The following is a 20,959-nucleotide window of genomic DNA, read 5'->3' on the forward strand; positions in this document are numbered from 1 at the left end:
AAGTCCAGAAGGGAAGCTATATAATACATAAGTGCCTCAGAGGGTTATGCGTGTAGAACTTAAATATGATAGGCTTGCCTGAAGAGGTGAGTTTTCAGGGAACGCTTGAAAGTTTGGAGGCTAGCGGAGAGTCTAATTGTGCATGGAAGGGCATTCCATAGGATGGGAGCAGCCCGATGAAAGTCCTGTAATAGTGAATGGGAGCTAGTGATCCGCTCAGATGAGAGACGCAAATCTTGTGCAGAGCGGAGTGGTCGAGATGGGAGATATTGTGTGATAAGTGCAGAGATATATGCTGGTGCAGTATGGTTAATAGCTTTATATGCAAAGAAATAAGGATTAAAAAGGGTTGAGATTACCTGAAGGGTAAAAAAAGGGGCAGACTAGATGGGCCAAATGGTTCTTATCTGCCGTCAAATGCTATGTTTCTATGAGAGACCTGTGTAGATATATCATTTCTTTGCCATCAAGAAGTGATATATCTGCTTTAATCATCTGTATGCTGTATCCCACTTGCAAAACGACAAGAGACTCTTAAGACTGAGCAATAAACATCATGCCTTCAAGACTATGGCCTTTTCTCTTATAACCATCAGAAATGTGACAATTGCAATCCAGTACTCGGGCTGTTCTGGGTTGAGTCCAATGTCTCAAAACTCTACCATGCAAGACCTGGTCAATGGTGAGTGACCAGTGTTGATCTACCAACACCAGTCAGGCGGCGTGTCTAAGTATACACAGCAGCACATGGCTCCAGGTGCAGTGGTAGGATCTGGGGGGTGACAGCAAAGTGAGGGCCCACGTCCCAGAGGATTCAATCCCAATCTGTCATCAATTGGCATGAGCAGGGGGTACATCCGGTCACATTAATGAATATCAATATATTGGAAGGATGCATGTGCTTTCCCCTGAAATTAAATATATAGTGCAATGGAAAACATCTCCGGATAAGATAACTGCCAAACTATGTTTATCAAAATGTGAAATAACATATCTTTTTTTGTAATAAAGTAGTTGACATAATACTGTAGTACATTTTAATGAATGCACACTAGTGCTATCCAAGAGATGTCCGAATTTGTCTAGTAACTACAGTACGCAACTTATACATAGAGTGTATAGGGAACCAAATATTTTATCTTTAGAATGCTAAATTCCACCAACACTAGGAAATTCAGAGTTTTTCTATAGCATCTGTGTGTATATGAGATACACATTACACTGTAATATCTACAGCACAGTACCAATTTCATTTACTATAGATAAAATATTTAATAAAAATGGAAAGTTGCCCTTTAAACTAAAAAACTATTGCTCATGTGAAGCAGATTGATGATCAAAGAGGCAGCAGGTGGCGATGTGCCGCTAGCTGTACTCACATGACGAGGGGGGGTTGGGGGCTCTTAAAAGCATCTAGTGTAAAAATCCAATCCAACTTGCAAAAAAAAAAAAAAAGGCAAAACACCACAGTGCAATGTACGTAAAGCATTGCACATACTACAATTTGTCACGTTTGAATCAAATAAGGAAATTACTGAAAATGTGCTAGATGCACAAAATCTCCTTCCCTTGAAAATAGACGATCTACTTATTATCTAGTACTGTGAACCAATTTCTCATGTACTAAGTAACATTGCCACCTGTAATTGTAAACCTGCTGATAAGATGGTGATGCTGCCTCCTCCCAGTCATCAGTAATGACAGAGAGTGACAGACAGATTCAGGAAGCCAGGCGCCTAACCAACATCTGATAGATTATTATTACTTGCCCCCCTGCACAGCTCATACTCCGTGGTGGGGTCCGTACAATTAACAAGTACCATTAAGTTATATTAATAGTGTGGGTTTTTTTTTTCTCTAAAATAATAAAAAAAAAAAAAACATTGCCTTTTGGGAGTAAAAAAAAAAAAAAAAAAAAAAAAACAAACCTTGAAGCATCTAGGAATCTCGATTTGCCCACACACATATTACTGAAAGGCTCACTCGGCACAAGCACGCTTAAGCCGTTCTAAAGCAGATATAATTAAGAATGCTATGATAGTATAACTGCCCCCCAACTTCCGCTACTAGACACACACGATATTATCCTCTAGGTCACATATTCAATTTGGAACTTTTTGCACAAGGAGTCATAAGCTAATAGATTAGATATTCCGGTACTTATGTAGTATCTGGGCTGCCGATTTTGTGATTGTATGCCTTACCTTAAGGCATACAATCAGATGCGATGCGATTCGATGCGATTTTGCATAGGATTCAATGTTAAGAAGGTCCTGTTCATTTCCCCACTATCCAAGTGGGCATAGAGTTGATTTTATATAGCGTGGCGAGCGCAGCGAGCCACCGAGCCCGAAGCGTGGCGAGCCCCGCGAGGGGACGCATATTTCTTAAAAAGTATTCTGTGTCCCCTCGCGGGGCTCGGTGGCTCGCTACGCTCGCCACAGATTTATATCCAACTCCATGCCCACTTGGATAGTGGGGAAAGGAAAAGGACCCCTTTTTCCCATTGAATTCTATGTTAAAATGGACTCAGACCATTTTAACATTGAATCCTATGGAAAAATCTTGACCATCGCATCGCATACGATTTGGTCGCATGCGATGCGATCCGATTTCTAAATCGGACGCCCAGATACTACATAAGTACCGATATTCCAAACACTAAGGGGTCGATCCTATTAGGTATGAAGGGTGCGATGGGCCATTCGGGTTCCGTTTTCATGCATTTAAACGCTGGAAACGGCACCCAATTCAGCCGGATCTCGCACCTTTCGCTGGGCCGGACTCGCTTAAAATTGCTCACACCCCTATGGTCGGTGCGAGCGCTTTTAAGCAAATTCAGCCCACCGTAAAGTGCGCCCAGTGCCGTAATGATTCACACTCGCGAATCATCCGCACCCAATAGCATACTGGGCGATGTATTGCTGAACTATCAGCCAGTGTGTACCAGCGATATGTCTGTGATCAACACTGTTAACAGACATATCACGTTGGATCTACAACACAGCCGAGGGCCAGATAAATCTAAAGATATACTGGTGCATCGTGATGTGTGTACGAGTGATCTGCTGACCACTCATACACCCGCACCAGGAGCATGCAGTGATTGACAGCTCAGATGATCTTTGAGCACATAGAGTAAGACTTCAAACCAAATGTCAATAACTTGCTAATGTTTGGTTTTATTCTACTCATTAAGAAGCATTAATAACCAGGGCTGTAACTAAGTGTGGGTAAGCACAGTGCTGCACTGTGCGCACACTGTCGCTCCTGGCTTGCAGGGTGCATGGAATGGCACCCTGCAGCCAGTAGCTCAGCAGTTGTGCCCATTACAGTGTCCCAGACTCCGGAGACCGATGTATTTTCTAGGTGCTTGGGACCCGATCACGCGGAAAGGAGGAGGGGCCAGCAAAGGGCGCTGGGAGTGCTCATTTTCCAGGTGCCTACGCTCCGCACACTATTATATTCTCCCTCCATGCCGTAGTGGATAGTAGGGCATGAAATACCACCTGTCGGTAAACAAAAAACATGAAAAAAGAACATGTCAACTGTCGACCTTTTGACGGTCAGTCTAGTGACCGCATAGCATACAAGCAAGTCCTATATATATATATATATATATATATATATATATATATATATATATATATATATATATATATATATATAGAGAGAGTATACTGTATACTATGCTTCTTTTCCATCCTTAGACTAGCAATAATCAGAATATGAATGTTACAGTCCCTCCTAGTCTGCCTCAATCTTTTACAAAGTGTAAATCATTGGTATGAAGGAAGCAGCTGTCAGATGGTTGCATTGAATGGAGACAACAGTTTTCAGGGTTGAATGGAAGCAATGACAGTAGTGATAAGATATTGTTGCTTAACCCTCTCCTTGCTGCCTCCACAACCCCTTGGCACATACTGTATATCAGCGTTGCTGTAAACTCAGTGAATAAGGCAATTACTTCAATATGAATTTATTTCACTGACAGTAGATCTGCTTTACCCTGGATCAGGATGCACATTAGAATTTTACAGCGGCAGGTTTAAACCTCACCCTTAAGGACCCCCAACAGGTCATGCCTTCAGGATGTCTTTTGGTGGAAGCAGGTGGGATAATTTCAGACCCAGCTAAATAAATGAACCCCTTGTGCATGAATAAAGACATCCACAAAACATGACCTGTTGGTGGCACTTGAGGAGTGGAGCGGAGAACCTCTGTTTCAGTGGATCCCTTGGTGAACTCAAAGGCTAGATAGGTCTTCTAGTATACAGTAGCTCACACAATGCTCCTGAGGAAATGCATCAAGCAGAGCTATACTTATCCCTGACACCACCAATTATTGAGGATCATAACTTAGATATTTTCCACCTTTTGGACAAATTATGAACAATTGCACATTTCTCCATTGGAAGCGGAACCCTCTCTTTCAAATGCACCAAGAGGAATTCAGTGGTGGCCATCGACTTGCAAGAGTCATCCAGGTCTACCTACCTCCCACCATTGCAAAAGGCTGGTGAAAGAAACACATACCGCTCTTCTAATTGGGGCTACTATGGCCACTGGGTAAATCTATGCTGCTTACTTTATTTGGAGATGTCCTAGTCCATCCATATTCATTCAGAGTATCTCCTATTCAGTAATTGTTTTTAAAATAGGTGTTTTTTTTTACCTACCATATTACATATATATATAATTTAAACCGTCATTGGATATCCGTATGACTTTTACTTGCATTAATATTGGTCTATGTACAGAAAACTGTTTTATCTAGAAGAAACCATCCCCTCTATTTTAAATGTATCATATTATAGTTATAATCAACCGCCAGCACTGGTACAACATTTACACACCGAACAATCACCCTGTCATGTCATTCTCATCGTATAGGGGTTTATTCTAGTTCATTCTTTCTGACAAAATCCTTCTTAGATGGACAAAACCATGTGCACTGCAGGGGGGCAGATGTAACATGTGCAGAAAGAATTAGATTTGGGTGAGTTATTTTGTTTCTGTGCAGGGAAAATACTGACTGCATGATTTTACACTTCAATATAGATCTCACTTTGAAGAAAAACCCCACCCAAATCTAATTCTCTCTGCACAAGTTACATCTGCCCCACCCGCAGTGCACATGGTTTTGCCCATCTAAGAAGGATTTTTCAGAAAGAATGGACTAGAATAACCCCCATAGTATAGAGTGCTTAACATTTTCAAAACAGGTTGTGGTCCCATAAGGCACAATTCCCAGGGGGGAGGAGGGGTGTGTGTGCGCGCGTGTGTGTGTGTGTGTGTGTGTGTGTGGTGGTGGTGGGGGGGGGGGGGGGGGGGGCGCATGTCACAGCCTGGAACTAGTGGTACCTTAAACAATTAGATCTTCAGAGATGAGAGAAATGTGTTTTACCCATGTAAATGTATTGGGATAGATTTTTAACTAGAAACTAATTAGTGTATGTAAATAAGAAAGATTTCCATTATCCAGAGATATTATTGGCATTTAGGAAGGTGATATATACATGTGCAGTAATCCATAGCAAATCATTACTTATCATCGGTTTAGAGATTAGTAGACTTATAAAAGCCAGCGTGTGACAGTCTGATCACATGGACCTTTTCTAATAGATAACCCTCAAGATTTTTCATTACCAAGAGCTAGAATTTTATTTGGGATATACTGTAGTAGGAATTATTATTATTGCCATCATCATCATCGTTATTATTATTATCAGCATTATTGTTTTTTCTTTACAAGGCGTTCATAGCACTGTACAGTGGAAACAGGCTAAACTTCTCACATTAATAGGGTGCTGTATCTTATATACAATGCACATGTTATTATGAGCAGCTGGAGGCAGGGACTCGGCTCACTACCTTCTTCTGGGTCCCTCCTGTCACTAGGAGCCCAGGACAGCGGAGCACGGCGTCAGTAACCGCTTGGCATGCCGGCCCTGTTGTGTCCATCGCTAGGAGACTGGAAAGATAGCATGTTGCAGCACTGAAAGGTCTCAGCTGGTTCTAAGTACTTGTTACACTCAATACTGCTGCATGCAGCTCTACACCTGCAGACAATTTTCATTCAGGGGCCTGTCTTTGTTGAGGCATTCTGATTGGCTGTTGTGTGTGATAAAAGGCAACCAGGTTTTAGCCTCCTTGTCAGTTATAGCGTGATGCCCTGGTGTTTATTTTCCTGATCCTGGGGCCTTGGCTGTGCTGCCGCCGTCCTTGATACACTTTGCCTCTATTGCCCGGTCTACAGTCTCCTGCCTTCTGCACCTTCTGCTCTGATCATTACCCTCAGCGATGTATTTGAGTCCTGACAGAATTCCTTTTGCTGCCATTGATAGTTTTCTGCATTTTCCTTACAGACTCAGGTCCATTTCATTACTACTGCAAATGCACACATCCACTCCAGCCTGTTTCCAGCAGTCGCCTGGTTATTTTTGTTAGCTCTTAGTACCCTGAGTTAAGTCGAGGGGGCATCTCTGTACTGGCGAGAGCAGCCATTCTATGGGGAAAAGGGTGGCTGTTCTAGGAAAACACCTCTGTAGTGTGATTCTGTAGGCTGGTTCCACACTGCACAATGTATGTACCCAGCGATATTGGCGGCAACAGGGACTTTTCGGGATGCTAGTATCAGCAAGTGCATACATAGTTGCCGATGCCTAACCCTATTCACTGCCCCCCCCTCACAGCCTTACCACCCTTAGTGCCTAAGCCTAGCCCTCCTTTCTTAGTACCTATCCCTAAGCCTCCTGCAAGCATAACATTTACACCCCCCCCTGCAGCCAGCCCTAACCTCCCCAATGCTGCCTAAACCCCCCGACCCCGCCAACCCTAACCAGACATACTTATGTTCGGGATGCTGGCAGTCAGGGTTCCAGCACTGGCACTGTGAATGGTGCCAGTCTTCTGACCAATGTCGTGATTACACTATTGATATTCCAACTGCCAGCATCTATAATGCATCACATCTATATCTTGCACTTGTTAAAGATTCTCTCACTTCGATAACCTAAATACAAAATTCTGTGTTTGGATTTGGAGCCAGTGAACCCTAATGGTTTCTGATTGACCATGGAAATACATTTTTGAGCTCCTCAATGTTAAAAGTAAAATGAAAAAAAAAAAAAAAAAGATTACAATGTTTTTCCACCACGCAAACATTGTGTCCACCTAGAGCCACACGATTCTTATTGGCATTAGCTGCGAGCCAACGTGATCGGCTTGGTAATGCACAGCTGGTGTTATTTTTAAAGGCTCAATTTTATTATGAAATTAATGATTTTTTTTAGGGGGGAAAAAAGTAATGACAGACGGCACCTGCCAGCTTACTCTGTGAAGCTGGAACATAGACCGTGCCTCTTCTCACCACTATGCTGTGCATCTACGCAATGCTCTGTTGGAAAATGTCCTTCTGATTTGACATGAAAGATAAGGCTACAATGTGTTTTGGCTCTAAAAACATAATGCACTGTCTCTAATAAACTCATATCGACAATAACAAATTCAAGAATCAACACATAACTTAAGGTGCAAGATATGTACATTTCTCGCCTGTTTAGTGATAGACAACAGCAGCAGCCTGAGCTGTATCAGCTCTGGTTATTCCAGCACAGAAGGTAACGACATCAATTTGATATTGGTAGCAGCCAGGATACATGCTGTATTGAGTAGCACGGCCCTCCTTTCGATATAGCAGATTGAAGAAGAAATAGACTGCCCGATCCCATAGGTCCGCCATCGGAATCAAATCTGAATTGAATGCGTCATACACTGTGCGATTCTGGATCGCTTTCTATTTTATTAGGACTATATAGTCCAAATCGAATAGAAAGTGACCCTGAATCGCATCGAGTGTACACAGCATAAGTCTGGGTGCAAACTTTTTTTATATATTATTCGTTCCATTGACCACCGACATATCGCTAGGGTATATATGCAGGGGGCTGATGTCAGATATATTGGTAAAGCTGGCTGTGTGTACGGCCAATCGTGTGTTAGTGCGGCTGTTAGCAGCCATTGAATATAATGTTATAAGTTGGAAGGCATATTGAACCGTACCATTTGATAGACCGGACGAGGGGCTGATCCGTCGGCTTAATGTGTACCCAGCCTATGAAACCTGAGGCAGGCCTAAATCAAGCTTGTGTGGATTTGGTAGTGGGGGCTAATCTATAATGGGTGCAAAGTGAGCAGTACACAAAGGGCCCCGTTTCCAGGGGGGCCCAGATCCCCCTGACCTTATGTCCTTGTACGCAATGTATTTGCATGATGATATGCCGAGTCTACATTCCTGGCATATATCTGCACTTTATAAACAAAGGAAGGTATTAAAGCAGCTGGAATTTTTCTACTTAAATCCAGGTTAGGAAATCAGGTCCGACATTTAAAAACAAAATTTGATAAAGCGATTATTGTTTTACTCACCAGTTTGCATTATCCACCCCATAACATAATACTAGACAACTGTTCTTTAATTCTTTTATTAATTAAAGGTTACGATATGCCATTTTTTCAAACTGATTTATCAAGGAGTGATTCTGGGATCAAAAATGGGCAGCGGTTCCATAATTGGTATTTGCGGCACTGGTTTTACTGGATAACGATCCCATTTATGTCATTAGGAGAGCTAGTTACCATACTCGCTGCTAATAATGTTGTGATGAAAATTGCAATCACTGTTTGCAAGGATGTCTAACCCTCTAGTGATGGTAAGTTCGGGCCCTTCACGGTTTTCTGAGTGCTGTCCTCTACATTGCCCGCGAAAACATGGTATGAACAATAGCGCATCACACGTGACTGGCATGTCTAGAAGGCCTTGTGTCTGGCCTTTGGATGAGCTCAATGCATCTTCATTACATGTGTCTGATTATTTACAACTGTTTTTACTTTGCTAAAGAATCTGTAGTCACAAATGTATTGGACTCGCTCTTAAAACAACATATGGCCATGATTGCTCAAGCTATGCAGTCAATAAATAATTAACACCGCGATTCATGTTATTGGTAAGTGAAGCAGAAACATTTATATCAAAGGTTCAGAGCAGCCACTGGGGAAGACGAGGGAAATCAGACCGGGAATGGAGGTGAACCGATGACCTATTTTCCGCAGATCCCACTTTTCCAGCACTGCCAGAGAATAATGAATTTGGTTTTTACTGTGTTTCTTATGACCTTGGAGTAAACTACATCTATAGATCGCTAGTTACTCTATTCCATATTTTATTCCTGAAATACATGTGCTGGGCCTGCCTACAGTCGCTGGGCCTACAGTCGCCGGGCCTGGGCCTGCCTACAGTCGCCGGGCCTGCGTCGGCCTACAGTCGCCGGGCCTGCGTCTGCCTACCATCACCGGGCCTGCGTCTGCCTACCATTACCTATCTACATATAATAACTCAGTCATAGGCATATTACTGACACATTACCAGTACATGTCCTAGTAACATAGTGCTACAAAAGGGTATAATAGTGACAGATTACTACTGAGGTGCATATTACTGGCATTAATGCTCCATCTGGTAGTAATAGTAGTACTGTGCCTTAAACTATTTACCGTTTTAATAATAACATGGGGGGAGAATGATCAAACTGTCAAAAGAGGACAAATAGCAGGTTTTCCCCATAATAACCAATCACATTCTAGCTAACGTAGACATGAGTTTTTCACGTTATTTGAGCCGACATATGCCGACAGGCGGTATTTCATACCCTACCATCCACTAGGGTGTGGAGGGAGAATAGAATAGTGTGCCGAGAGGCACCGTGCCCAAAGCGTGTCGACATTCGGGACACAAAAATGTGAAAAAATCATGTCGACCTTGCCATCGATGACCGAATGCTTGTGTTGACCTTCCAACCCTGTCGACATACAGTATTCCATGTGTCGACCTTTAGTAGACTAGAAATAAGTTATATCAGTACAATGGGCCCCTTACTGTCCAGAGCTGACACCGTCTTTCCTAGCCGTACGTGTTTTTAGGGATTTTCACGCATGCGCTGTAGCAAACACTCAACTCCGTGAGAGACAGCCCAGAACAACTCAGGCCATTGTCCCTTAGCACAGGTGCTAAACATGCCTGTGTCCAGCACTGTACAGTTATGCATGTGTATCTAGCATGATATCGGCTTAGGGCTGTAACATACAGGCAGCACGCCAGCAGCCCAGGTTTGGAGACAGAACAGCACACAATGAGATGGAACGCAGCAGAGCAGCTGATGGGTTAATAAGACTCACTGTACTCAAACACACTGTCTGACCTACTTTCATGTTCTCAGCTACAAGACACTCCAACCTAAGAAAGTCAATTAAAAAATAAATAAGTCATACAGCTCAAACATATATTTTAAATATTCATTCAGCTAAAACATACTCCGTTGCTGTGGGCAGTCTAATGCAGTTTTATTTCTTTTTTTTAATGTATAATGTTCCAGAAAATGTGTTAAGTTACATATGAAATAATAAGAGATTACGTGCAGCACTGTTCCGGACGTTCCCTACTGTACATATCTCTTGCAGATGGAGAGAATTAAGGGCCGGTTACTCTACCTGCACGATACTTGAATATTGTCAATTTTGGAGATTTATGCAACAACTTTTTCTGAAGTTACCAGACTCCGTATTCCCGCTGTACCTGCAAGACTTGCACAAGAGTCCTTCAATCAATAAACTTCATGAGACAATTCGATCTGGTGTCAGGGGTTACGGTTCCTCTTCAAGTGAATATCCCAATGTAATTTTGTACTCTTTACACAGCAGTAATTTGTGCAAAAATCAATAAGGTTCCGGACTATGGATGGTTATTAAGACTGCTTGTTCTAGAAGGGCTAAATATAAAGTCAAAAGTTGGCATTGCCAGTGTGCTCTCACCAATCTTCTTTGTCCTAGACAACACTGCCATTTCCCAGGAACCAACATACAGTACTGTAAGTCACCCTACATAATAAAACTAGGAGTACATTACATTATGACACATAAACTGATGCTTTGTCCTTATTTAGACCATTATCTCTTGGCTTTCTAGCAAATGTAATGGAATATTCATGCGGTCTGACTGGGTCTAGACAACTGACTGTTCTGAAATAGATACCTTTAGAACATTTGGTTATACAGTATGTACGATTAATAATTCTGTGCATTTTAATCTCATAGGAGTCCAAATCACATCTGTCAGAGAGACAAGTGCAGTGGACGGCAATTGGTGGACAGCAATTAGTGGGGGCAGCCCCTAAGTAATAACATGCAAATTATGACCGCAGTTACTGGGTCTGTGTAATGCTGCAGAGGGGTGTGACACCAGGTGGGTTATTCAGATGTGGTTGGAAACCACATAGCTGCTGCTTACCTGGAAGCAGTGGTAATCATTACATATATTAATGCAGCTTGAGGTGCCTGGTATAAGTAGAAGCCTCCTGCATACATGTGTGATCCAGTACTGTACTGCATCCGCAGACACAGCAATAGATCACTCTGCGACACCATCATTCGGCTAAGTAACCCATGAGAGCATATAAGGTCGGGTGTTGGGATGGCCTGCAAGTCGCGTCAATCCCGCAAAATCAAGCCCCTGTTTTTGGCGCTTTGGGGGCATAGACAGGGCTTTGTGAGCTTCTTGCCATGCCCCCAGCCCCACTGTCTCCGGGAATGGACGTTGTGCCCATACGCACAGCATCTATTCACCACTGGTCTGCAGAGCAGCGGCAGGCAGCGGGGACTCCCAACTGATCCCCTCCCACCGTGGGACACTGCTGGCCCCGAGTTGGACCATCCCCATAAAAGGCACAGTCCCGCGGAAGTCAGGACAGTTGGGAGGTATGCATGAGAGTATATAGACCAACAACTCTGTCGCTCAGGCCAGGAAATCTCCATCAAATGATGGTAACTATCTTACAAAACAGAGGCCACCGCCATTCCTTCCCAAACCTTAAATGGCTGCATTAAATGGAGTCAGTTTTTTTTTGTGGTGGCCCCTACACCTTTGTTGCCCCAGGGACCCACTAGCCTTAATTCAGCCATGAACTTCAGTCAAAATAGATAGGCTTAGCAAAGATTCCACTTATTCCTTATATAGAACATTGCAAAGAAATGATGGATACTGGAAACATTGGGCCTGATCCAGACCTGATCGTAGCCTAGCGAATAGCTAAATGCTGCAAAGGCCGCCTCCCCCTCCCCCCGCTGCACTAACCCCCACATTTGCATGTGAGGGGATGCGCATGCTTATACATCCCCTGGCATGTCAGTCCAGGCTGACTTATTTCCGATGGCCGAATTTGGGGTGGGAGCTGATGTCAGGGGAACACCCAACGTTTTCATGAGGATGCCCATGGAATGCTGGGCATTCTACTGCACAAGCCTCCTGTCTGCCCCTTGTGCAAACGCCTCGGTTGACATGGGGTTAGGTCAAGAGGGTCATTAGGTTGACATGGGGAAGACCGACAGTCAAAATGTCGACATGCAGTTGACACCTTTTTTTTTTACCTAAACGTCGACACAGTAAACATGGACACTAAAAACTTGCACGGCTCACCATGTTTCGGGCATACTATTACCACACCCATGTCGACCTAGTGGTGTCCACCTAATGCTTGTAGAACGTATCCCTTTTATAATCTCTATTATTGTTCTGGCAAATTATTGTAATGTCAAACATAGTGACATCCCCACAGTTCAAAACAAAAACCTTCCACTGGCTGCGTACATTATATTGCTTATACCAAGGATCCCACAACGGAACCAATAGGAGAATATAAGTAATATCAGATATATACTCCACAAATGAGCCAATATGTACATTTAATATAATTGTTATTGTTATTGTTATTATGAAGAGCTCATGAGTCTGGTAACACTACACAACTTTCTAACAATAGTCTGCGCTTTCTGTGTTGCAGAGGACAGTTTAGTGAAAAGCAAACTATTCTTACAGTTCACGCCATAGAACCTCAGGCTATTCCACTCCAGATTTTAATTAGCTTGCAAAGTAGAAATTAACTGTGGAGGTCATGAGAAGATCATGCGGTATCTAGTGGAATCATCTCGGACTTCCAGAAGACGCCTCATTTGTAGGGACGCTGAGATACACGTGACAAAATTAAACTTTCATCAGGGGGCTCTCCGTGTGTCATCAATCTTTCATTACAGCATGACACAGAAAATCATTTTATCTGATGCTGCTACGACGGCTTTTATCTTCTGAATCCTAAAACTGCCACTAAAAGGCTCCTCGTTTATATTACTCTTATCTGCATAAATTAATTAGTTCACCTGCAAATTACATGGCTGTAAAAGCTGAAATGCAGATCTGTACTTCACTTAATTACTGATAATCACATTAGGAAATGACGCATTATTTTGTTCTTGGGAGTGTACTATGAAAAGTGTGTGGGATGGAAGATGGTAGGTTTGTCTCAGTTCTGTCCAAGTACTGTAACTTGTTTTCCTGCTATATGTCAGACACCAATTAACTTCCCGCTATCAGGCGCCAGCTGTGCATATGTTATCTATATAAGATGGTATACAGTCCCTGAGTCAACATTGTCTACAGTAGGTCGGCAATGACTAGGTTGACCACTAATGCTCGACAGTGAGTATGTCGACACCTAAAACTGGTCAATATACATTTCAATCGACAATGACAGAAGGTAGACAGGTCTTGATTTTTTTTTAAACTGACTTGTCAAGCTTGACAGTGTTGACCATCCTCATGTAGATCTTTACCTTATGGCGGCCTTTTGTTACTGTAGACCATTCTTAGGTATCGACTTAAAGGGATATCAAATTCCGGGTCAGGACTGTCGTGCTGGACCAACAGCTGTGACACTGTCCCGTTCTCGGCTGGCTCGACGATGATTCAACAGGCAGGATTAAATGGAACCCCGAAGAGGGGGAGTGGCCGCGAGATACAGCCATGGATCGTCGAGCAGCAGCCAGGAGCTCGACAGTCCAAGGCCGTTCTCAGCAGAACGGGCTCGACTGCTTCTGAAGTCGGGTCCGTTCTTCCGAGAACCCTGTTCACTGCTGTCGGGAAAGACAGCATTTAATAGAGCCCCACCGCTATTTCCTCCGTCGGGAATAGCGGTGGGAGATTAAATACCCCCCCCCCCTAAGTCCCTGTTGACCATTACTTGTCGACCTAGTGACCGTCAACCTAGACATTGTCTATCATCTGTACCGTACCGAGTAAGGTAACTCTAATGACATCAAGCCAGTATTGCTGGAGCAGCCGTGCATTATTCAGCTACTAATAACAATACAGGCATCAGGGCAAGGTGAAAAACAAATATAACTAACCTAGAGCACACAATAGGGTTGGCACAAACATTTTGGGTAATAACTTCTATGGATTATATACTCCTCCCAAGAAAGGTACCAGGTAGGCAGCCACCTTGGGGCAAACTACTGTACGTATTATTACCCAGGGTGGAACAGGTCACACCCACAAGAGATGACACACAATGTTTGGTTGCAGTGTCCTAACATATTTGTCAGATCCAAATAATATTTTATCCCATCCATAGACATACCAGGTGAGGCAGCCATGTTGGATGCTATACCAAGTTTGTGCTGTGGGAGTAAAGTCATAAAAGAACCCGAGGTATACATGGGAAAGCAGTAGTACGCTATTCCCAATACGAGTAGATCCACGAGAAGGTCATCTTGGCCACACAAGAACCATCAGAGGCAACCATCTAGGGTACACTGAGAAGGTTGCTGCTGGCTGGGTGTACAACCAGTGCAGGTACAGCATATTGGTATAGTACAGTATATAGGGGTGATGGAAATATACCAGGACCAGTAATGAGACTTCTGGAGGTTGACAGTCATTAGAGGGATAAAACATGTTCTACGCATTGAGGAGACTACCGTCCATTGGTAGGAAGCACATGAGCCTCTGTAGCCCCAGTTATCCAGTGATGTTTTCACAGAAAGTGAATGTTGCGGTGGATCTAGAACGTGCAACGTTCCGAAGATAGGATCTACAACTAGGCTAACTGCGGCCTGGCTCTGTGCATTGCATTGTATGTACATTTGTAGCAGAACTTAAGATGGGATGTACAGTATGTGTTACTGATGAGTGTTTGTTTGAACACAAGGGAAGACTGGGGGAAACAAAAATAGTATAAAACCTCCAAGTGGCTATAGCATCAAAATATCGGCCTATACCAACACCCCTGTGATCCAAGAGGAGCAGGTCCAGGTGGAAGGCATGGTCTGGGCCTAACTCTAAGATAAATAATGCCGGGATTCCCAGAATTGCGCAGCAGGTCGCAGTGGGTGGGATTGAGTAGGCTAGTGTACTCAGTGTCTGATTAGGTTGAAGCCCAGGGTGTCTGGAGGCTGTGACGCACCGCTTTATTAAAGAAGCTTGTAAGCCATCAAGTGGTTCTGAGACTGTGATGAGCTTAAAGTGGCCACCAGGTGGCTGTGGCAAAGTGACCATGTATCTTATTGCGATAATCTTTATATACGGTTTGCACAGTGCCATGTGGGCAGCCTGAAGTTCTGCAGGTGATTTAGCATCTTCCTGGCATTCCCCAGAAGCCAGCGTATTCTCTAAACTCTGCAAACATCATTAGATTATTATTAGATGTCAATATGAATATCAGACATGTCCGTTGTATGGCTTTTGTCACGTCTGCACATGTTTAGTATGAATGGTGTTTTTCTGAGAATGGTTAGACTCTGGGCTGTGGGTTTAACAGTGTTAACATGGGGCAATAAATTGTATTAGCCAATGGCAACTGAAAGCCTTAAATCAGGCCCTGTCCTGGATATACTGTACTCCACAGGGAGTGTGGGACGATGCCACACAGAATTAATATACCTTTTACCCCAATGGGTGTGAGAAAAGAGAATAAATTATGAATTTATGAAATATACAATGGCCAGGTGAGTACCCCTGATATGTCTTTAAATTACGTAGTTAAAAAACATATCTCATCTGACCTGCAGCACAGCTGATGGCTGATATATCGGTGCATCCGTCCGGGTGTAAGGTTGATTGACTGAAATTTTAAACGGATGGGCACATTTAAATGCCAGCCCAGTTATGACACCATGCATAACTCATTGGTAGGACGACTGGTACTGTAAGTGTGTATGCATACCAATCCTCAGATAGGTCAGCGTATTGGCCAATCCGCAGGGAGGTGTGTACCCAGATTAACAGCACTATTCATGGGACAATCAGAAGTAACCAAGGCAAGAACAACACATAAAATGATAAGCCGATGGCCCAGCCAAACCGACAATCATAGATGGAAGAGAATGCATCTCACAGGTTCCGCTGGCAGCTCTGTACTGGTTCACATTCCTGTGTGTGTGTGTGTGTGTGTGAGCTGTTCTTTCCAGACACATTTCTGTATCACTTTTTATTATTAGCTTTGTGGTGAAAACATCTTGAGACACTTGGAAATACATCACATACTATGGATCTGGAATGCCAGAGATGTGTGCAATCTACTGTACCCGCTTATGGCTCTCCTGCGAGCATTTAAATGAGGTAGATAAAGGTGTAAGGACTTGTATGGAAATCCTTATTGATGAATTACTTACTGTATATCGAGACATGCTAGAATGATTCACCTAAGATGTATCCATAGAAAATACCCTTCGACTCAGTGGCGTAACTTTATACCACGTACCTGGGTGCGAAATAGAAGGCAGTGCCAGCCCAGTGGCCCTGCTTGCACACTGGCTGATGCCAATGGAACATCTGGGAGAATAAAGATTCCTCATTGCAGCTCATTGTGGTGTTACAGGGGTATCAGGGGCTGCCCATAACTGGGAAGATATGAAGTGAATACCCCATGCATATCTTGCTCTGTGAATTTAGATGGCGTCTGACCCTTGGGCCACCGATATAGACCTAGTTACAGTATCTTACATTATCTGCTAAGGAGCTCACATCCCATGGTCACTTGTATCTTCAGTTTCTCGTATCTTTTATTTGGCAACTTTTTCTGTTGTTCTACATTTCTGTAATAATAGTGTGATAGTTTTAGGCAGGTGTATGCCCTCTTCTGTGGGTATCAACAGGGTCAAAATGTCGACACGAAAAAGAGTAGACACATGACAAGGTCAACCTTAGGTTTTTATGATTTTGTTTTTTTGTTTTAACCGGCTTGTTCTTACTTCACAATCCATGTCGTCATAGAGGGAAAATATAATGGTGCGCTGAACCTGAAGCAGGGCAAACTAGGCCTAATTGGGGGTTTCATATCAACAGTTGTCTACATTGACACCAAAAATGTGCAAAACTCATGTCTACCTTTTTATCGGTCTACTTTTTTATGTCGACATTTTGACCCTGTCAACCTATTTTTGAGTAGCCCTAATAACTAGACACTGTCTATCAAATAATGCACACCCGATCTTCTTATGGATGCTTATAAAAATGTATGGGGTCGATAATCGATCCATCACTACAAAAAAATCCTCACCTCCTAATTTCTCCAAAACTACCACGCCCATTTCCACTCAGTTAAAAGAAAGCTTTATTAGCCCAATCTGCCCATTTTTCTGAATTGCAAGTGGCAAAGGAGATGGAAGGAACAGATAAAACAAATAACTAACAGTACTTAGCTGCGGACGGAAAGGAAACGGGATATACGGATCTACTTGTCAAGCTACAGAATATTCTAATGCCAAAATAAACGTATGAAGTCAAACCTATTATCATTGCTCATCAAGCACGGACAACGCAGTAATGAAGGACAGGAACACTTATGTAACATGAAAAGGAAGCACTCAGAAGTATAACAAAAAGCAGGGGCAGCACACGGCAAGTCAGAGATTTGCATTGCTTCTGACAGAGAAGATGTAAGGCCGCTCACAGACAACACCACGAAAACTATCACAGGAGCTTTATTCACAGTGACAGCACAAGGAGAGATAAAAGCAGCAGCCTGTAGGGACCAGCACAGGAGGAACCGAAAATAAAGTAGGTGACAGACGTAAAGGTGCACACAAGTGGCTGATTTCCAGGTACTGCCCTGTATACTCATCAGTCACCCTCACAGATGAGCCGGTTCCAAAATTGCAAGGGCGACTGACCTTCTCTTTTACAACCATGTGACAGGACGTTAAAACCTTTATATGCATGGAAATTGTGTGTGTTTCCTAATTAACACGGTCCCTTTGTCATTATTATTAACCTTTATGTGCCCCAACGCATTAGACAGCTCTCTAAAGAGTATGATCACTCATTCACATCACTCCCCAACTCAGAGGTACAGACTTATCAAAGGAAGCTCTCAACCCCAGTGTAAATGGTGATCACTATGACCACATCACACGCACAACTGTTCTGTTATCTCTATTGTTCTGTTATCATCACTTTCCATGCATGTGCAATGGTTCTGTTATTGCCATATCACATGTATGCACAATGGTTCAGTTATCACAACATCATACGTATGTACAATGGTTCTGTTATCTTCCTATCACATGTGCAATTGTTCTGCTCTTTCCACATAACATGTACATACATTTGTCCTGTTACAGACACATCAAATGTATGTACAATGGTTCTGTTATCATCACATCCCATGTACAGTATTTACAATGGTCCTGTTATCACCACATCACATGTACATACATTTGTCCTGTTACAGCCACATCACATGTATGTACAATGGTTCTGTTATCATCACATCCCATGTACAGTATTTACAATGGTCCTGTTATCACCACATCACATGTATGTACAATGGTTATGTTATCACCACATCACATGTATGTACAATTGTCCTGTTATAACCACATCACATGTACATACATTTGTCCTGTTACAGATCAGATGTATGTACAATGGTTCTGTTATCACCACATCACATGTATGTACAATGGTTATGTTATCACCACATCACATGCATGTACAATTATGATTTTATCACCATACGACATGTACAACTGATCAGTTATCTCCACATCAGCATAGTGATAACAGTAGATCATTGGATAAATGACTCTGAATAAAGCATCAAGCTTAATATATTTTTCTTTTTTTTTCTTTTTAATTAGCGGCACAGAGAGCCCAAACTCCAATCCCTGGAAATGCATTATAGAGAGCATCAGCTTCCCACAGCTCCCCATAGACACCCATATCATACACATATAAATGTAAATCCTCTAAGTCTTCCGCTGTGTCAGCTATGTTTGAACAGTCTACCTCTTGGTTATGGTAATACCCTCGCTTTATTACCAGGAAAGCTATTGCTATCTGAGATTACCTTCTCCCGAGGGGAGAGGTGCACTGTAAGCCAGCCATCTGTTCCACGTACAGCGCCGAGGCACACACAGGAGTGTAGCGCAGTCACTATTACCTGAAGCTGTAGCACTCACCTTCCATTATCCCGGCCCACTCCCCACACTCGGATGCTCACAATGGGCTGGGAATGTAGGAGTGTGTGGTCCATGGGATCTACCAGATTTAGCATGTCGTTTTCCAGAATTAGGTACATATCTTTGCCCTGTAATGAGCAATGGAAATAATCAGTTTTCAGCGTTTAATAAATGACAGATAAATGTAAAACAAAACCAGACATCTATAGACCAGCAGATAGTATACAGGTCAATGGTAAATACAGCGGTATTACAAAAAGATGACTTGTGAACACACTATAGCAGTGGTTCCCAACCCTGGTCCTCAAGTACCCCCAACAGTGCATGTTTTCCAGGTCTCCACACAGAATCAAAAGAGCTATAATTAGCTCCACCTGTGAATCTTTTAAAATGTGTCTGAATACTGAGTGCACCGGCCGGTCGAACTGGAAAACGTGCACTGTTGGGGGTACTTGAGGACCAGGGTTGGGAACCACTGCACTATAGGATACATTGGGGCAGATGTATTAAGCCTGGTAAAATGATAAAGTAGATGGTAATAACGCACCAGCCAATCAGCTGTTTGAAAATGACAGTTACGACTTGATTGGGTAGTGCATTATTACCTTCCACTTTACCAGGCTTAATACATCTGCTCCCACTTGGGCAGATGTATTAAGCCTGGAGAAGAGATAAAGTGGAGACAAAGTGAAAGGAGATAAAACACCAGTAAATCAACTCCCAACTGTCATTTTCAAACACAGTTTATTGGCTGGTGTTCTCTCTCTTTTCACTTTATCTCTAGGTTCTCTTCTCCAGGTTTAACCCCTTCAGTGGTGTTTTTTCTTTAGGGAGCGCACCCCACTGGGTGAGTTTGTTTGGGGAGTGCTCCCTAAACAAAACCCCACCACTGTCTCTCCACGGGGTTGGGCTGCGCCGCTGAGCACTACATCAGCCGCTGCCCGGCCCTGCCCCTGGCAACCCAGCTGTGTGTGGCGTTATGTTAGCAAACCACGCCATACACAGCCAGGGGGAAGGGGGCAGGGCCGGGCAGCCAAAACCTGCCAGCGGCTGAAGCGGAGTTTGCCATTCAGCCCGGAACTAAGAAACAGACAGTGGCAATCCCGACAATTTTCCAGGTTTGCCAAACTGGGCACTTTAGCATAGCCACAAAAAAGGGATTTTTGTAAGAACTTACCGTTCGAATCCCTTTCTCTGATATGGTCCTGGTGACACAGCTCAACACTGGGATGTAGGAGGGTCCGAAGGAGCCAGGCACCTATCCTAAAGTTTTAGAGGGTAGGCTCCTCCCCTACTGCATCCCTGGACTCTTCAGTTCAATCTTTCAAAGCCACTGGAATACATTAACTCAGTACAAACGCCTGCACATATTATATGCACATTTTATAACAGAAACTGTTAACTTTTAACCATTTTAACATGAACATCATGAAACTTCTGGCATACTTACTGAGCGTAAGGGAGGGATCGCTGTGTCACCAGGACCATATCAGAGAAAGGGATACGAACGGTAAGTTCTTACAAAAATCCCTTTTTCTCTTTCAATGGTCCTGGTGACACAGCTCAACACTGGGACGTTCCAGAGCCGGTCCTTTGGGAGGGTACGCTCAGG

At 43.2% G+C, this 20,959-nt stretch overlaps 1 protein-coding gene across 8 annotated transcripts in view; it reads right to left on the reverse strand.

The window, feature by feature from the left end:
- Positions 1-20,959, reverse strand: part of APBB2 (amyloid beta precursor protein binding family B member 2) — a 290,968-nt gene that overhangs the window by 38,381 nt on the left and 231,628 nt on the right. For all 8 annotated transcript variants that reach the window (XM_083165764.1, XM_083165763.1, XM_083165761.1 and 5 more), the window contains one exon: positions 19,348-19,475. In XM_083165764.1, the coding sequence (XP_083021890.1) occupies positions 19,348-19,475 (128 nt within the window). The remainder of the gene's footprint in view (positions 1-19,347; positions 19,476-20,959) is intronic.

This window comes from Crinia signifera, chromosome 1 (genome assembly GCF_055691185.1).
Source record: "Crinia signifera chromosome 1, ASM5569118v1, whole genome shotgun sequence".
NCBI classification, from domain to species: domain Eukaryota; kingdom Metazoa; phylum Chordata; class Amphibia; order Anura; family Myobatrachidae; genus Crinia; species Crinia signifera.